General features: G+C 47.3%; 7 protein-coding genes across 7 annotated transcripts; 5 read left to right on the top strand and 2 right to left on the bottom strand.

Annotated features, from left to right (window-relative positions):
• Positions 1 to 952: 952 nt before the first annotated feature.
• Positions 953 to 1,691, top strand: VFPPC_13289 (hypothetical protein; the record flags this gene model as incomplete). The annotated part of the gene is made up of 2 exons (XM_018291066.1): positions 953 to 1,392; positions 1,478 to 1,691. The coding sequence occupies 2 exons, from the start codon at positions 953 to 955 to the stop codon at positions 1,689 to 1,691; spliced, it is 654 nt and encodes a 217-aa protein (XP_018146515.1).
• Positions 1,692 to 2,246: 555 nt separating this feature from the next.
• On the top strand, positions 2,247 to 3,302 carry VFPPC_02519 (hypothetical protein; the record flags this gene model as incomplete). The annotated part of the gene is made up of 1 exon (XM_018282157.1): positions 2,247 to 3,302. The coding sequence occupies one exon, from the start codon at positions 2,247 to 2,249 to the stop codon at positions 3,300 to 3,302; it is 1,056 nt and encodes a 351-aa protein (XP_018146514.1).
• Positions 3,303 to 4,014: 712 nt separating this feature from the next.
• Positions 4,015 to 6,387, top strand: VFPPC_02518 (serine threonine protein kinase; the record flags this gene model as incomplete). The annotated part of the gene is made up of 1 exon (XM_018282156.1): positions 4,015 to 6,387. One exon carries the CDS (start codon positions 4,015 to 4,017, stop codon positions 6,385 to 6,387), a length of 2,373 nt encoding a protein of 790 aa, XP_018146513.1.
• A 1,689-nt stretch (positions 6,388 to 8,076) lies between these two features.
• VFPPC_13288 (membrane fusion mating protein fig1 protein) lies at positions 8,077 to 9,157 on the top strand (the record flags this gene model as incomplete). The annotated part of the gene is made up of 4 exons (XM_018291065.1): positions 8,077 to 8,095; positions 8,152 to 8,220; positions 8,309 to 8,681; positions 8,752 to 9,157. The coding sequence occupies 4 exons, from the start codon at positions 8,077 to 8,079 to the stop codon at positions 9,155 to 9,157; spliced, it is 867 nt and encodes a 288-aa protein (XP_018146512.1).
• A 98-nt stretch (positions 9,158 to 9,255) lies between these two features.
• Positions 9,256 to 12,275, bottom strand: VFPPC_17595 (corA-like mg2+ transporter protein domain-containing protein; the record flags this gene model as incomplete). The annotated part of the gene is made up of 2 exons (XM_022429291.1): positions 9,256 to 10,991; positions 11,054 to 12,275. 2 exons carry the CDS (start codon positions 12,273 to 12,275, stop codon positions 9,256 to 9,258), a joined length of 2,958 nt encoding a protein of 985 aa, XP_022285682.1.
• Positions 12,276 to 14,184: 1,909 nt separating this feature from the next.
• Positions 14,185 to 15,303, bottom strand: VFPPC_02517 (Hsp70 family chaperone; the record flags this gene model as incomplete). The annotated part of the gene is made up of 3 exons (XM_018282155.1): positions 14,185 to 14,197; positions 14,257 to 15,199; positions 15,249 to 15,303. 3 exons carry the CDS (start codon positions 15,301 to 15,303, stop codon positions 14,185 to 14,187), a joined length of 1,011 nt encoding a protein of 336 aa, XP_018146511.1.
• A 621-nt stretch (positions 15,304 to 15,924) lies between these two features.
• On the top strand, positions 15,925 to 17,258 carry VFPPC_02516 (hypothetical protein; the record flags this gene model as incomplete). The annotated part of the gene is made up of 2 exons (XM_018282154.1): positions 15,925 to 16,894; positions 16,966 to 17,258. The coding sequence occupies 2 exons, from the start codon at positions 15,925 to 15,927 to the stop codon at positions 17,256 to 17,258; spliced, it is 1,263 nt and encodes a 420-aa protein (XP_018146510.1).
• Between the last annotated feature and the right edge of the window lie 474 nt (positions 17,259 to 17,732).

Genomic DNA, 17,732 nt, shown 5'->3' with positions numbered 1-17,732 from the left:
TTCCGTATGCGATATATTCCCAGCTGCATTATAAACTTCCCCCTCCCACCCATGAAATCTCCAGTGCTAAGAGGTATTAAACTATAATACGAAATTAGCTTCGCGTCCTGGGCTGCGGGCCGTTAGAGTTGAAATAAATCCAAGTCTTTCTCATCCCTAATTTACACACAAAACCTTTGTTCGGCAATGATACTCGTTGATTCTTCACCATATGACCTTTCCGCGAGTGCGTTTAGCTCTCTTCAATTTCAGAGTCTATATAACTCTCTCGACGCCAACGACTCTAACCCAAAAACTGAAGCAGCTTAGTCGCAAATGCCGTATCCAGGTGCTCTCGCGCCACCTTCGGGCGTGGTGCCGAATATGGAGCGGCCGGAAGACGTGTTAAGAACGGGTTGCTTCGTCACGCAAACCCTGAATATTACTATTGTGTCTCTTTTTGCTGCAGCACGGTTCTATGCCAGGAGACAAATCTTAAGAGGGTCTCATAATATGGAAGACTGTTGGTGGCCTAGGATGTTTGAATAACCCTTGTTTCTATATGATCTAGTTCCTAATTACTAACACGGGAGATCAGATGCCGCGTATTCTGCATACGTAAGAGAGATCTCCGCTACTGCTGTGATCTTTGTATTTTCTTATCATATTCTAGGGATTAATGCTAGGATACTGTATCCTGATAATCATTAGTAAGTAGTGTTTCTACCAATCTTGCGAGATATGTAGTGTTGATAACGTCTAAATACTCTTCGCAGTGTGTATATTTGGCGGTGGCCGAAACCAGTGGGAAGTCACAAATGATGACTTTCTGCAATTTCTGAAGGTAGAGTGACAACTCATTTACCCCATACGTTTGGGTCCTGAATACTGGCAGTAGGTAGCCGTATAATAGCATCTGACACCAGAGCATTTGTAGGCCTTCTTTGTTATTAACTGCCTCGTTTATCCACTCATGGCTCTCGCCCTTAAAGTCGCCCTTGTTGGCATTATCATCCGCATCTTCGGCGCCATCTACCAGAAAACACTCATCGGTATCTACATCTACATTGCTGTAATAGCAACGTTCTACTTCTCAACAATGCTTCTTAAGATATTCAGCTGTAAGCCTATCTCTGCTTACTGGCGTAATGAGAAGGGTTTTTGCATATACCAGGGGACAATTGTCATGGCCGACGCCGTTATGTCTGTTCTCACTGACGCTTTCATCCTCCTACTACCCCTGACGCTGACATGCACCCTACGACTGCCGCTCCGGAAGCGTTTACGTGTTGCTGGCTTGCTCTGTACGGGTGGTGTTGCCACGGCATTTAGTTTGTACCGGCTGGTGCTCATGCTCACGGATGGCAGGTCCGATAACCGGACTATTCTCTTGGTCAAGGTGGTCTTTTCTGGGTATGTAACGCTCTTCGTCTTGCTCCCAGTCAACCGAGAGTAAATGCCAACAATATACATGCCTGATTATCCTGACAATTTGAAGCAACGCTGAAATTGGCATTGGTCTAATATGTGCATGCCTCCCTGCCGTCAGCGCCATCTTCGCCCGCTATCTGCCAAGTACAGCAGCTATTGGCAACGAAGTTGTAGTTTTAAGCTCGTTCGATGTGGATATTACACATTGGGGGGAAAGGACCGCGGACGCTGGGCCGGATGTGGTCGTCGAAAGGTCTTCTAATACTACAAACTATCTATGATAGAGGATTGACTGGCTAAGAATCGTGGAAGTAAGGTTGATCACTTATCAACCTGGTGCCTAAGTTGGGAGCAGAACAAGGATCGGAGTAGTCTAGTCTAGACCGCCAAGAGTTGGTCGAGTCTGAGGATTTCTCGAGGCCATGGTCAGACTGGTCGGAAAAGTCAAACGATTCACTGCCAAGAATAGATTGCCCTACATGTAGTGATTCGGGTGGCTGGTCTAACCGGTCTGAGGGATCGTCAAACCAAGGTTTCTTGGTCTGGTCTGTTCTGACCCCATAGACCAGCGATGCACTTCAAGCAAATTGAAGTGAGGCTGGTATGCCCAGACCACCAGTTTGCCACATGATTACAAATTATGTCGACGAGGGATGCTGCTGCCTCAAGGGTAGCCGGATAAGAACATTGAACCTACTTGACATATTACGTAAGCGCCCGAGCAGTTTAAAACCCGTGTTGGGTTCCATCATACATCTACCTACGTCAGGTTACGCTTTCTCATACTTATTACTGCACCCGACTGATCTATTTACCAACACCGTCCACTTTTCAAGATGCATCACCTCCGTGAATCCCTGATAAGCCCCTCGCCAAAAGGTACCCCCGAACTCACTGCGTTAGACCGCGACTCCGGGGACCGGGAGGATGTGCGGGAAGCCGCCGCTCAGGGGCAATTTGAGGAACTCAGAGGAGCAGCCTTCTTTAATCGAACCTGGATTATCAGCGAACGATACTGTAAGATTGGAGATGGGGTAGACTCCCTTGAAGGCTACCTTCATTCCCTGTGGCATATATACTACCAGCTTAGCCGATATGCATCACATGAAACATCCGACCATGATCGCCTGGTCCTCGATATCCTCCGCATCCAGGGAAAGGGGCCATTAACCAGGCCTGTGTCGGGGTCGTACGGGATCGATATCGCACGAACGGTCGAGGGCACGCTGTGGAATGATCTGCCCTTCTTGGTCACTGACATGACTGACTTCTGGATAAATAACTGCGCGTCAATGGCGGGCATCCAGCGCATTAACTTTGCGTCCTTCTTGGCCAAGCTGGCATCAACCCGCATATGCAAGGACAGGATATGCCAGATCGCCCTCGTTCTATTCCGCACTACGTTTGAGGATAGACGAGACCTTTGCACCACGGAGGAGGAGGAGCCGGATAATGAAGACACAAGGCGGAGCATCGAGGACCTTGAAATTGTACACTTGTTGCCAGCTGCCTGTACATGGATTAAGGAGGCGGGACACAATCTCATTCTACTCTCGGATGTCTCATGGAATGATTGTCCAAGCACCATTGGCCAGGGTGGCCGGATGTTTATCCAGTCAGAGCTCGGGAAGCGATCACCAACTGGGTTTACACCATGGAGATGGATGTACTGGCTTAAGCGTCTCCATGAAATTCAGGAGGAGGCAAAAGAGACTAACAAGACACGCCTGGAGGAGTATGCCACCGATGCCATTGACTGTATGGTCTCAAATGTGGAGGAACGTAACTCTGAAATTCTTAGGGCTTACCAAACCGGTGGGGATGTCTTGCATCAAGATGAACATTTGTTATGCCTGAAGAATCTTGTAAAATGCGAACCCAACGGAGAATGATAATGTTAATTAAGTCTCTCTCTCTTTCCCCTATCTACCTCTTACTTTTTCTAGTCCTTGAATTGAAAGTTGTTCTCTCTTTTAGATGATCTGTCAAGATCAAGTGGCTCATTCAAAGCAAGGAGATGACATGGCTCAAGGTATGCCATTCCGGGATTCTGTCACGGCTGAAATGCAAGTTTATCACATCATAGACTCCGTCTGTTACTTTTTCTGTTACCCTGCACGCACTTCTATGCAAGAAAGTCAACTATAGCTCTAGTGCAATGCACTTTGGTATTCTTATCTAGTTATAGGTGCAGTATCATTGTAAATATATAGCTCAAACAATACAGCGGGTATATACCTGCAAGTATGGCTGTAAGATACGGAAAGTTTTGGCCTACTCTTGAAGATTTTAGTTTCCCCCAGCCGCAAGCCATTCATGTTGGCTCTTATATCTTGTAACTATTGTAGCTGCTGTGAACTGCTCCGTTTCGGTAACTTGTGCCCAACTCTTGTTGAGAGCATGTCACGTGGTGGTCTTTACACTTTCACTGGTCCCATGCTCGTTGGTTGAATTGGGCCTGATAAAAAACTTCATCCATAGCGTTTGCAGACTTTTGCTTTAGCTCAAAAATTATTTCACAGACAGTTGCTCCTCTGTTTCTTCCTTTCATCCTTTGCAATACCTAGGCCACCCACCGCATGCAAACCCCATCCAACAGCGGTCATGGACGACATGACCAAGTCTCAACCGCGGATGGAAGAGGTGACACCGCCAAACGAGGATGAACAGCGCGTGGGAGAAGAACTGCACCGTCGAATCGAGGCATTTCAACGTCGGCAAGAAGATGCAGGACGCCGACCTGAGGATGAGCAACGCCTTCGTGAGGATGAGAAACGCCTATGCGAGGATATTAAACGCCATATCGAAGAACTGAAGCGCCGAACCGAAAATGACATACGCCGACGTGAGGATAAAAAACGCCAACGTGAGAATGAAAAACGCCAACGTGAGAATGAAAAACGCCGACGTGAAGCTGCCGAAGCACTTATTGCGCCTCAGAACCTTCAACAATATCTCGAGTCGTGTCACTCACTTCATCTTTCGATGGAGGTGGTAACAGATCAACCCTCAATTGTGCAAGAAGAAACCATGACTCCCATGGGTCGAATTTTCCCTCGACAGATTATCCCCTGGGACGGTTTTGCATTGAGACAGGAAGAGATCTGGAACGACCTTTCAGCCAGCAACCTATTTTCTCAGCCTGGATTTCCATCCAAGTCGCAGTTGGAATATGTGGAGTCCAATCTACATCCTGCTAGAACTGACTATGGACTGCAAACCTTGCAGTACGATGTCGTTGAGACCGCGGTTCGGATATTGATGAAACGAGCGCTCACAGACCCGTTGCTGCGAAGTAGTCTCCGACTACATGGCGAATTGAGTTTTGGGAACGATACAAATCCCGAAACGGCCAGTGACCATGTATATTTTCATGCGGAGCAGATGCCGCTGGCAAGAGACAACACCGATACCACCACGAAAGTCCTCCTGCCAGCATCAAGGGCTTATCGCAAAGCCAGGGGCAAAGGTAATCGCGCAACTCAATTCTGTATGTACAAGACTTCAGACCGCCGGAATGTGCTTGCCGTCTTATACATAGCTCCGCATAAGCTAAGGTTTGATGAGATCACCACCGCTCTTGAGACGGAACTTCAGCCGGAACATGACGTGGTTAACAACGACTGCCAGGGCTCTACCTGCGTGGCTAGACGGCTTGTCGCCGCCGCCGTCACACAGCTCTTCTCCTATATGGTCGGCAAAGGCATACAGTTTGGCTACATATGCACAGGTCCGGCATACATCTTCCTCCACATCCCGGACGATCCTTCTACGGCCTACTTCTCTTTGTCCGTACCAAATCAGGATGTAAAGGGCGATGAGAACAAACTCTATCGCAGTGCTGTGGCTCAGGTTTTTGCTTTCCTCCTCCAAGCTCTCCGCGCTGAAGCACCGCCGTTGGCCTGGCATGATGCAGCCGAGACGCTTGGTACCTGGGCTTTCGAGTACGAGGATGTTCTGAGACATATTGTCAAGTCGGGACGCAGTCGCGAGGAGCAACACACCTCTGCCTGTAAGGCTCATCGCTCGAAAGGATTCGATAGATCGCCCATTCGGACCCGTTCCCGCTGCCGCCAACTAGATCCCCCAATAGAACAGCTGGAGGGTGATGATGGGAAGCGCCCTTACCTGGCACCAAGTCCACCGCGCTGTCATGGCAAAGCATCCCAGTCAGTGGACACGAGCTCGGATAGTGGGAAGTTGGACCAAGGACAGCACAGAGTCTTTCATCAGGAATCCAACCCAACGCAAAAGCCAACTATAAAAAGTCAGCCATTTTGCACTCAGAGTTGTCTGCTCGGATTAGCTTATGGCGAATCGATGGACAAGACTTGCCCCAATGCAAGCTACCATGGACAAACACACCTTGACCGACTTGAGTTTCTGCGGCTCGTCCGACACCAGCTTGCCACTGACCGCGGAATTGATGCGTATTGCGCGCCGCTCCATAAATCCGGCGCTCGCGGGTCACTCTTCAAAGTGCGACTGGCGTCTCACGGCTACACTCTCGTCGCCAAGGGAGTAGAAAGCGTAGACATTGCCCACTTGCAACACGAAAACAAAGTGTACAGCAGACTCGAAGACATCCAAGGGAAGTATATCCCAGTATGCCTGGGCACTATCGATCTGGTATTGCCATACTATTACGACAGTGGCGTTTACGTACAATTTTTGTTCCTCGGCTGGGCTGGACAACCGCTCTATAACTGTGTCGAACCAGCCTTGAAGGACGACTTCACCAATGCTGTAGCTGCCGCGTTCAAGGCAATTCACAAGTTGGGCGTTCTTCACACTGACGCGGAAGTTCGCAATATTCTGTTCAACACAACTAGCCGTGAACTCATGGTTGTGGATTTCGAGCGTGCCAAGTTCCACAGTCCGAAGGGGGGGCGAGGGGAATTACAGAAAGGGAAGATGGATGACTTTGAGCGTGAATTGTCTGACGCCATATATAGGACATCAGGCTTGTGGGCCTAGGAACTTTAGGGATGGGATGATGTGGTGAAACCTCTCATGTCCCTTCGAAGAGGAGATCACGTCTTGGCTGGAGGTTGTCTCGAAGACGAGGGAAAATTTCGGGACTGTCTTCCAAAACGAAATGAGTGTGCATGAGTGGCAAAGGACTTGTAATGTGACCCATAGAGTAGATACTGTAATAATCTTGTACTTTTGCGCAATAACAATCCTGCAGAGTACCATGCGCCGGTTCTTATATTGGGAGTGACACCGTGATCTATTGGCAACTGAACCATAGTCAGCTCGTCCTTGTTCACTGCTAAATGCAAGCTGCTGAGCCCTGCTGAATGCAACCCTAAATGGTCCCCGCCGGATGAGGGCAGCAACCGAAGCGTGTCAACATGTCTACCATCAATTGCGCAGTGTAATGACGTCCTTCCGGACGTAGGCATATCATCTGTGGCGGTTCAACAATCGGTCCTCACTAGATGCAGAAAGAACCTGTTGACAAAACTAGTGCGAAAGCAAATTTAACCGCCTCCATCTCCCCGGCTTCTGCTTTTTTTACTGGCATCTGCAACTACTCCATTGGCTCAATCGACATGCTATTGCCTCAGCTCCCACGTAAGATCCTATTAAATCATGACCTTGCAGATTCAGAGTGCGAAGAACCAACTGCAAAACGATCAAAAGCGGCAAGAAGGGCTAGACAAACCATTTTGCCGGCAACTACTAGATATCCCACTTCCTTGTTTAGGTTGCTTGGCTCTCATTTTGTTAACAACCCACCCAGAGTTAAAGTGCCTGAGAGATCTCGTCAACGGTCACTTCTTTTTCTGTATGCGCTGGAATTCGTGTCTGAGGCAGCCGTGGGAGCAATGAACCCGGCCGGTGACAGGGTGCACCTCATTTTGATGCTGTTTTGCCTAACCTGTCTTGAGATTAAGTTTTTATTTTTTGTGTTTGGTTTTTGAGTCTTTTTAATCTTGCTTTAGATTAATAAAGCGGAAAAAAAAAAAAAACTTTAAAAGTTTTCTTAGCGAACTGCGTTTCTTAAAAGTCGATAATGGATAAAGCGTAACAGTATATTCGGACATGTTATTTACTGATGCGAAGAGCATAGTCTCTTGTAATGATATTTTCTAAAATCTGTATTGTATTAGTAGGGATCATGATATTTATACCCTATCGTTACTCTATGTGTCATCTTTCTTCAGCTGATCTTTGTCATAATCTCAGCCTAGCGAGGTATGAATTAGCCTCTGGTATTGGCTCATGGTGTAGGTGACCGCAACGCTGAGACGTGTAACAGAACAGGGTGTGAAATTAGTTTAAGTGAAGCACACAGAGGAGAAAGGCATAATATCAATATATCTTATTCTAAGACGCTTATTATTGTACTTACAATTTAGACTCGCTATCTCGAATGATGTGCGTTGCCAAGCACAGGACCGTTTACAGGTGGGTCTCAGTGCGGCAGCTGATTTGCCAGGGTTCAACTACCACGCCGTTTCGGATTAAAGTTCAGACGGGTCGGGCCGTTGGCGAACCCCACTCAGCTCCAGCCGCACATCAGGCACTACCCCATACCAACACATAGAGATAAATGAAATTATGGTCTGATAATCACTCGTTTCAACGAGTTTTTCTCAGATTTAGCTCAGACATTTAGATACTAAAGTCGGCACTTTCATCGTACTTGTCAATACAATGGCACCTTGGGTAAACAGTGAGTCTTCATGTACCCTTGTTTGGCGAGCGTAGTGACTTTCTGACACAAAGCAGGGTTCATCCCATTTCTGGGCTACCACCATGTGCTCATGATCCTGCTTGTTATTGCTATCGTACTTCTGTGTATCTATCGATTGCTCCCTTTTTCTATCTCTTTTTTATTCGTCTTCTTTAACGCTTTATCGGACGCTAACGTTATGCCTCCACTTAGCAATCCTAATGGCTGGCTGCTCCAACTCTTCAACCATGCAAAACGTCTACCTTCTTTCCCTTTCATACGTCGCTAACGCAACGAGCAATTCACCCCCAGATCCTAACCAGCTAAACCCCGGGATCAACAAAACCTTCACCAATCTTACTTCCACTAGCAATCCCTCACTCATTGTCCGAGTCGGCTATTTGGGAATCTGCATCAGTGTCATTGACAGCCAATGGCTCTGTTCGAACAGTGGAAATGTCCTAGCAAACTCTCTTCGAGTCGGATTCAAAAGTCTAAACGCACACAAAACTGAGGACATCGACCCGTTGAATTTACTATGGATTGCGGCGACGTTCAAGGAAAAGATTGCGTTTAACGGATTGATGTGAGTGCAGACACAGCGTGGCTTTTGAACCTTCGGCGTATTGTGTAAGTCTTACCTTGCATTACTGTAGGCTCACTGCTATACCTGTGGCATTCATCGTATTCATCCTTCTTTCTACCTTCCCGGGCTGGCACGAGGAAGAAAACGAGGATGGATCAGATATCGGGGTTAAGCCCTTTCCATCAACTGCAGTCATGAGAGCCGCGATCACTCTGGTCGTCGTAGGCTCTGTCTTTTCGTTCATCTCGAGCCTTCTACAACACGTCGGTAGCGCAGCGGCATCGGCCATGGCCGAGAATTTGGCGTACGGATCTGTGAAGGGGCATGTCGGTGTGGCTGGAATGGTCCTGGCCTGGATTGGCACTGTACTTTATCTTTTGGTGGCTGGAGGCTTGTGGATGATGGTGGACTCCATCTCAGCTTTGAAGGGACTGATCCAATACCCTGATTCAGATCTTGATGGCTCGGTTGATTGAGGAATGGAAGGAGCATAAAGTGGGATTAATGGTTTTCTGCGTAAGTTGTACTGTCGATAACGTGAACCCAATCAAAAACATCTATGTGCTAGTCTGGTTCAAGAACTATCCAGACTCTCTGCATAACTGCTTGCGGTCTGCCAACGAACTGAATCTCGTAGTCCCGACAGCAAGGCTGTTTTAAGCCAGTACATAATAAAGAAAACAGCCAGCGTTGAAAGAAGAGCGGCAGTCAACGCAATCTGTATGCCATGCTCTAGGCTACCAGCCCACATAATAGCCACCGGGGTTAGAAAGGAGCAAATTACCGCGATCCACGCCAAAACGCTGGCGAGCGACGAGGAATTATTCTTAATGCTCTGGATTAGTCGAGGAAGAGCGTTTCGCTCTTTAGGAGTCGAAAACTTCCAGTGAAGCAGGAAAACAGGGAGAGAGGTAAATGTAAAAAATGCTACCGTGATTGCAACCTGGACATCATGTTCCATGTGCCGCGTCCACAGAACTGCCATGGGAATAGCGCAAATCAGCAAAATGTATGAAATGCCAATGATGATGAATCGAAACGGCTTGAAGAGCATGAGAGAAAGTCGTAGCAGTATTATGAAGAACATCTTGGTTCTTGTAAATATGTAACCCAAAGTTCTTGCAAAGCTGAGTCGAACTATATGAAATGAGTATTTCAAAAACAAAGACGTAGGGACAGAGCCTCGCTGCATTGGATGTCGGTTGCGGTCGGCGAAAGTTCTAATGCCGCTTGTGCCGGCGTCTCGTAGTTGACGCAGCCAAGTGCTTCGAAGTAGCAATCGAACAAGATACGACGACGTGGTGAAGCCGGCACCGATTAAAATAAACGTTGACAAGGGTGCCCGGTTTTCAAGCGGCTTGACCTGCATTCCAAAAAGTGTTGCCGCAAATGTAAGCGGAATAAAGAAGAAGGCTAGCTCAGTCAGTTTTGTGACAGACTTTGCCTCAGCAATGGATCTGCGGCTGTCAAGAAGAGACATATTCGAGGTCAGGGAAACTGAGGTTGCTTGTAACCTCCGCAGCATTTCTTCAATCTGCATTGAGAGGTCCTGTGATTCCTTAGAGTTGATGGCTGACTGGCCGGAATCGTTCTCCGAAGTCTCAGGGTCTTTTTCTTGTAAGAAAGTAAAAAACCTTTTAATGTCGTTATGGATTTGAGGCAATTCGAGTTGAGCACGGGTTATGATCTGTCTCCAGATGGAAAGTCGCTCCTCCATTGTGGCGTCGTCCAAAACGCCTAGATTTATGCTCTCAAGGACGTTGTCCAACAATTTGAGCAACCCCTGCATGTCATAGCGAACTATTTCGAAAAGGGGGCTCAGCATTTCGGGTCCTCCAACATCATCCCTGTCTTTGGCTGCTCGACAGAGGATGTTATCGAACATATGGCTTGTCGAAACGGTGTCGCATAATTGACGTTTTAAATCCCAAAGGCTTTGCGCTGATTGGAACACACTGTCGGAGTCGGCATCAAGAGGCACCCGGTTGCTTGTTTGCTCAATAATACAGAAGTTCCTTCTGAACTTCCTTTCCGGAGGCCCTTTGCGGATCTGCTTTGGCTTGGAAAATGGTCGCATCATAGACTGAAGCATAATATTTTGCCGGTACTGGAGTCTTCGTTCCCGTATGCGGACCGGAGGTTGATCCAGAGCTTCGAGGTCACCCTCGTATGCGTCGTCCTCGTCCAGGTCCTCGGAATAATCCTCGGTTGAACGGTCGGAATAAGTTCCCTCTTCTCCAACACTGTTTACGAACGTCTCTCGCTCCAAGATATTCTTCAAGAGCGGCAGAGGGTCAACTAGCAAAACTACTGCTTCATGTGAGTGCTTGCTTCAAGGTTTTGCAAGACAAAGAGTGGGAGACATGACTTACCAAATTTACAAGAGCAGCCGGGCAGTTTGCCGCTCCAGACCGATAGGCGCTCTTCCCAGCCACACAGCCTTTTTTTGCGCGATGTTGTCTTTGGATCTGTCCAGAGCTCCCACTCTGACCGAAATATGTTTGTCACAGTTTCAAAGACTTTCACCACGCGCGGCTTGGAGGTTGCATATTCCAAACGGTTATTAACTAGCAAATCATCAAGGTCCTGCTTCGAATATGGTGCTGTAGGTAGCCTCCACACAGGGCGATACCACTTCAAACAAGTGTAGGATTTCTTCATGCCCGAAGTTCTCCACGAACTTGCCGGCGGATCGTCGTACTCAGCATCGATAAAGCCAGAGTTTATGAGATGTTCTTCAAAGAACTCGGGGCTGATCTTGAGGTATTGACCAAGAAGGTCAATAACACTCCGGCTGAGATCCTCAACGAGGAATAGTCGATGAGTTATGTTAGTTGGAATAGAACGACATAGTTGCGCGAAGTGTTCCGCGCTGCGAATTGTGGTTTGACGGGAGTGTGATGTATGTGAAAAGTCTGTACAGATGATGTATGCGTCTGGATTGCGGGATTCCCGGCCGGAGTTTCTGCCAATATGGTCAAAGGCGGAGGCTGCGAGATTAACTATCTTGCGATAACTCCCATCGTTGGTATGTGCCGAATCCCCTTGGTTTGTTTTGGAAAGAGGCAAAGGTGGAGGCGGAAGTGAGCCAGCCCGTCGTTCAGATGGGGCTCTAGAAGGGCATCGAGGAACTGACGCCGTTGAAGGGCTTTTGTCTGAGGGCTCGACAGTTGTTCCGGGATCGACTTTCTGCAGCTCCGATTCGCATTTCGCCACGCTCACTTTTTTTGAGTTTGGCTGTGAGAACAAAGGCAAAGGTGCCGGATCAGCAGAACTCGAGCAAGCGTCAGGCGGGGGCCAGGTGAAGCCATCAACTGAAGCAATTCGACGGGCGACTGGAACATCATTTGCCTTGTTCAAGTCTGGAGCTGAGGTAGATTTAAGCTTTGGATGTTGCTGAGAATTTGTATCGTCGGACTGCTTTGTGTGTATCGACCCTGAACCCACTCTCTGCAATTCTATGCCGGGATGCTCAGCCTCATGAGAATCGGGATGAATGGCGGGGGAATTTTCGACCTGGGACTGAGGGGCTGGTGTCTCCGACACATCAGACAGGCTTGAGCGTGCGGACTGCCTAGGATCTGGACTGGACATTGCATAGTTCGTGACTGTAGGTTTCAAAGATGTCAACCCCAACTTTATGACTTGAAGTCCCGGGAAGCGAACTTGACGTTTTATTGGGGGCGGATTGGGCTGAGAAGGAAGGAGCCAATGACATGACTTAGGCCCTGGCCAAACTGAACATGCTTGAGGCAAGACCAGAAAGGCTTGAAATATTACTGGTGAACATTTTTTGTGTGACAAAATTGGCCCAGCTGAAGCCACTTTTTGCCTCATCAACAGTCCAGTCGAGTTGTCAGATATACCATGTTGGGAGAGACATGTCTTTTGATGACTGTTGTTTTTAAAGCTTCGTCTATGGCGTCAGCCTGTGCATCCTTTCTTTCAGTTCGTAGCTGACAAGCCCGTCGTCAATAGTAAGCGAGCACTGATGGTTCATGCACATCCAGATGCACAATATTTATCAAAGCTGACCACTAGGATACCTAGCTCGTAAAGAAGAGTGCTCCGCTGATTCATAGAGATAATCAAGTTTTCTCTATTGACAGCATCACTCTCTGTACTGTGAATAACCACACTGTGAATGGTGACATGCGGTATCAAACTAAACCATGGCTCCGTCGATTTTCATTTGTGGCATGCCTGGAAATAAACCAAGCTCAAAGATGTCAACGAGAGCAGCTCAAACCTCCCTTTCCCTCCGTCCTGACCAATTCAATCCGTCTTTTGACCAATCTACTCCGACCTCAGTATCAGAAAAATCCCTCGAATTGGTCTATAAAAGAAGGTCATTTTCCTTCCTTCCTTCAGATAGTCAGTCAAGTAGAAATCATTCAATTCAGTCTTTTGTTGCCCACAATCTCTCAAATCCGTAGCTATCTTGCGATAAAAGACATAGTCATATAGAGTTTTTCAGAATTCTTCGGCTACCCGGCGTCAACACGACTTCCCGCCTTGTCCCATTTAACTCCAATTGGCTTATGATTCCCCGAAAACCTTTGCCTGCCGAACTAAAGCTCAAACCTTAGGTCGGCAGGCGCTACAATTATTCAAACCTCAAATTCACAGATATAGAACTTGTAGCCTTTTCTCATGCAAGTCCCACGCTTTTGCTTTAATACTAACTGGTGCTGTTTGACTCCGTTAAGATTGCTCTTTATGCGACACAGATTAGTCGCTCCCGCTTCGTAACTTACTGTTAGCTAGATCGTGATGAAGTATTTAGACTAATCTTACCATATTTTATACTGCGAGGTAGAAATAACGCCTCATTGGGAGAGATAACAATGTCTGTATCCTATAACCTTGTAGTTTCTCCTTCTGCAATGTGAAACTCAAACTTCTTGATCAAGGGTATGTTTAGATCTATCTTATTGCCCTAAAATGTTAGGACGGCATTAGCGGCACAGATCGTAGATTTTCAGCCAGAATCAGCAGAGACTAACCTTTCGTATTATCCATTCAATTTAATTCATTGCCCATAGCTTTTTGGGATTTAACGGATCTCGGATTACATCTTCATCAAAGTGCCGGGTAGACGAATACACTTGCATGACTCTAACTCTATAGCTCGCGCGAGCTACTCTAGTAGCAAGAACAGAAAGTTGGCCAGTCTCTATCCTTTGCTGGTGGTCAAGCAAAAGGCCATAAACCACAACTAGCTGTGGATCCTGGCAAGGTATCACGATGGCATGGCTTGCGTTTGGATGCGGAAAATCAGTAAGTTATTGTTGGATACTCTGATGAACGTAGGCAGAGCTACCTAATCCCCCTAAGAGGATGACAAATTCCTGTGCCGATCCTGGTCTTAGGAAGAACACATTTTGAGAATGCATGGGTGTTTCTAACATACCACTTGATCAGTCTTGCCATGCTCAGCTAGCCAATTGAGTTGCTCCTTGGTCTGCTTGAGTACCCCCTCAACCTGAGTGTCAAAAAGAGCTTAAATCTCTAGCCTGGATAATTATCAGAAAACCTAGTTCCTCTTGTTTTTTTTTTCTGTGGTGGCACAAACTTTTTGAAGACCATTCGTCCATTTTTAACTCTAAGTCTAGAGTGACTAAAGTTATGGGACACGCCGTCTATTGGGATTTTAAACACGGGCTGCATGTACACTCTCTCCCCAAATTTATGCTTGACAATGCGAAAGTGATGGCTCCTAGACATTTGTATGGCAAAGTTAGTAGGCAGAAGGTCGCGGACTTCTGGCCACGCGTTAAGTCTCTGCTCAACAAGACGGATAAATGCGCGATCTATAAGCGTTGATCTGATGCCAACACCCTTTACAGCTGCCATTTGCGTCAATTGGGGACACTCGGGGTCTGCGGATTTAACTCGCATTAGGGAGAGATCAGTGGTACCACCACCTGCGTCAACGGTAAGGAAAATACTGTTCTGTTTAAACGTGACTGCACTTGTCTTTAAAGTCGCAACAGCAGCGGCCTCTGCCTCGGTAAGGTCAACTTGCGCCGAGTGCCTTTGGCCCTCTACCCCAAAGCCCGCATTGCGTATAATGCCCTTGAATAAGTTGATCGTTTCCATTCGCGTCCAAGTTGTTGGCACGCTGAAGAGGAACACGACCACTAGGTCAGACCATCCACCGGCCACGTGTCGTCGGCCGATTTGCATCTTAATCGTCTCTTTGATATGGCTGTAAAGCTGTCTGAGGTAGTCTGTCGTAAACTTTTCGACCTCCTCTATTGTCTTGGGAGCTTTGGAGAGGCTCTGCGCAGCGGCCAAGTTAGCGCTGTCAATAAACATTTTAAAGAACTCGCGCCGTATCTTATCGGATTTCGCATCGCCGTTATCGTTGTTGCTGCACGTAAATCCCCATGATAAGAGTGTTCTGTCGGAGTTATATACCAGAGTAGTTGGAACCTTACGCTCACCTCGATCACCACTACCGGGCCAGTCGTTGATGATTTGTGGTGGTGTGCGAGGCGTTCTCCATGCTACGCCTGATTTTGTTATCAACAAGGCAACTTTGAGGTTTCTCGGGGTGGTTACCGGTAAATGTGGTGCCCAGATCGACAGACACAATGATGTCCGGATGCTGGTTCATTTCTCTGCAGTCCCTTGAGTTTATTGCCCACGAATCATGTTACTGGCTTGATTACAGTCGAAACAGCCGTCAGACTTGACGTTCTGAGAGGAAATAAAACTTTTCAGCATAAAACATTCGCCGGGAAGAATGGAAAATTGTTAGCTATTTCGTGAGGATAACTTACTATGGTTGGTGGTCCTGACTTAGGAAGCCAGATCATGCAGCCAATAGTCTACCCTTGCAGATATCTAATCACTTCTTAGTATGCAAGCTGTGTGAGTGACTGTGATCGCGGTGGGAACTTCTCCATATGTCTCGTGGTACAATCACACAGGAAGAACTCATCCGGCCAGCTGCAGATACTCATTTCCTAATCCCTGCTTGCCCCTTGTCAAGGGAGGAGCTACATTATTAGGTAGCCTAGTTGCCTGTGTGGCCTGCTCGGCAGATGAATGAGCCTCGACCTCAATAAATAATTCCAGTCCCAGATCGTGAGACAAAACTGGGCGCATAATAATCTTTCAGTATTTGCGTTCTTCCTTGAAGTTCAAGACTCAGATCATCACTTTCTTCTCATCCATCCGCGGATAAACAACCTACCCTCCATCCAGTGATATCGTGATACAATCGACTACAGTCATGTCGACTGTCACAACTTCCGTTCATCCTAACGCAGTTCAAGGACCAACCGGACAACCTGGACTCCCCGGTGTGACTTCAACTACTACAACACTACTCGGCGCCTCCACGAGCGTCCCAACCACGTCGATAAATCCTCTTTTAACGACAGTCAATTCTGTATCAACACCAACTCCTCCTACTCCACCACCAATAAGCTCTCCTTTGGCGTCGGCAATTTCTTCTTATCCATCGATCACGTCTAGCAGCACGTCGTCGGGAGGCTTGGATGGACAAGCGTCAATGAGCTTCACCGGACGTCCGAATGGATCGAATACGACCAGCTCAACCCAGCCGGAGCGTACGTTTTTGGCTGGCGCTTCTACAGCTTCTTCGTCGGGTATGCCTGCCGGAGCTGTTGCCGGAATTGCGATCGGATGCCTTATTGTTGGTTTACTTGCTGGGCTATTGGCAGCTTGTGTTATCCTTCGTCGAAGGAGAGACCAAGCAAATGAGGCAAACGGTGTCGCTATTTATCATGATTTTATGGCTCCAGCCAACGAGAAGGCAACAGAAACTCCTGCAACCACCCAAGCCAGTAGTATACGACTCGACCGGTTCCTCCTAGAAGCGATTCCGGATAGAGAGATTGCGCAGGAAGTGCAATCGCTGGGGGCGCTTATACAGCAGCATGTCGGAAGCTATTACCACCCGAAACCAGTCCATGCTAACATAGGGGGCCTTTCTACAGCTCTAACAAGACTTGGATTCTCAGGTACGGGCTCGTCTGTAGGTGCGCAAAGAATTGCAGCCTTATGTCTTGACCCAAAAACCCGATCCTTTGGCATTCGTCATGTTATTATGCACGCAGCGTTCAAGAGCATCGACTTTTCTTCACAAAACGACATCCCGTCTATGGTACCATGGCCAATTACGTCGTTCTTACAAGCGATGCCTCCAGACAAACATGATCAAACTAACGATCCTCAAGGTAAAGTTTCGGCGAACCTCTACAGCTATCTGCTATACAAGTAGACTCTATCGTGCTAACAGAACATCAAGCGATGTCGTTGGTTCTACGCAGATGGCGCAACCTCTCAGTGTTTCTCTTACATCCCAACCGCAGCTATCGGACGCCTCTACCCATGGACGAGTCTGGAATCGGTCTGCAAGCTCGGGAACTGACCGAATCACTTAATCTGTTTCTGGGGGTCTTTGTGGCACCGGACGCAGCCAGCATGCAACAGCAGGAGAACAACTGGTTGTACAGCTGCGTAATACTTACAGTGGACCGCTTGTTTACAGTCCTAGTTACAATCTGTTATGTATCTCTGTTGTTGAAGTGGACGTTTTGAACGGACGGTCACAGATTTCGCAGAGATATTACTGCAGAATAGACGACGAACGGATGAGTCCTTTAAGACTTAGGAACATGTTAATTAGATCATCTAGCCAGCCCTCCAATTAGGAAGCCAGGGTTAATGATAATATCTCACTTAGAGCTACTAAGCTTACAATTTACTCATAATCTTTGTCTTGTAACTTGGTCTGAGTTAACTTGAAACTTGTTATAGGCGCAGATATTAGTTTATAGCGAGGACTCTAAAGTTCAGTGCAAGATAATGTTGAAATCTTCATTAAGGCCAATACATTTTCGGGCTTTATATTTAATACGAAGTGAAGCACTGCATCTAAGCATGACTTGATTTGTCCTTGCTCTGTTTCCACTGAAGAATTAAGAAACCTCTAGTACTTGGGTTTTTTATTAGCCCCATCCCAAGCATTTAGAATGCCGACTTGGACATATCACTTAGTGTTAGTTTCTTTGG

Source organism: Pochonia chlamydosporia, chromosome 2 (genome assembly GCF_001653235.2).
Source record: "Pochonia chlamydosporia 170 chromosome 2, whole genome shotgun sequence".
Lineage (NCBI taxonomy): Eukaryota > Fungi > Ascomycota > Sordariomycetes > Hypocreales > Clavicipitaceae > Pochonia > Pochonia chlamydosporia.
Note: the sequence above shows the minus strand (reverse complement) of the source record. Positions and strands in the feature narration are given on the sequence as shown.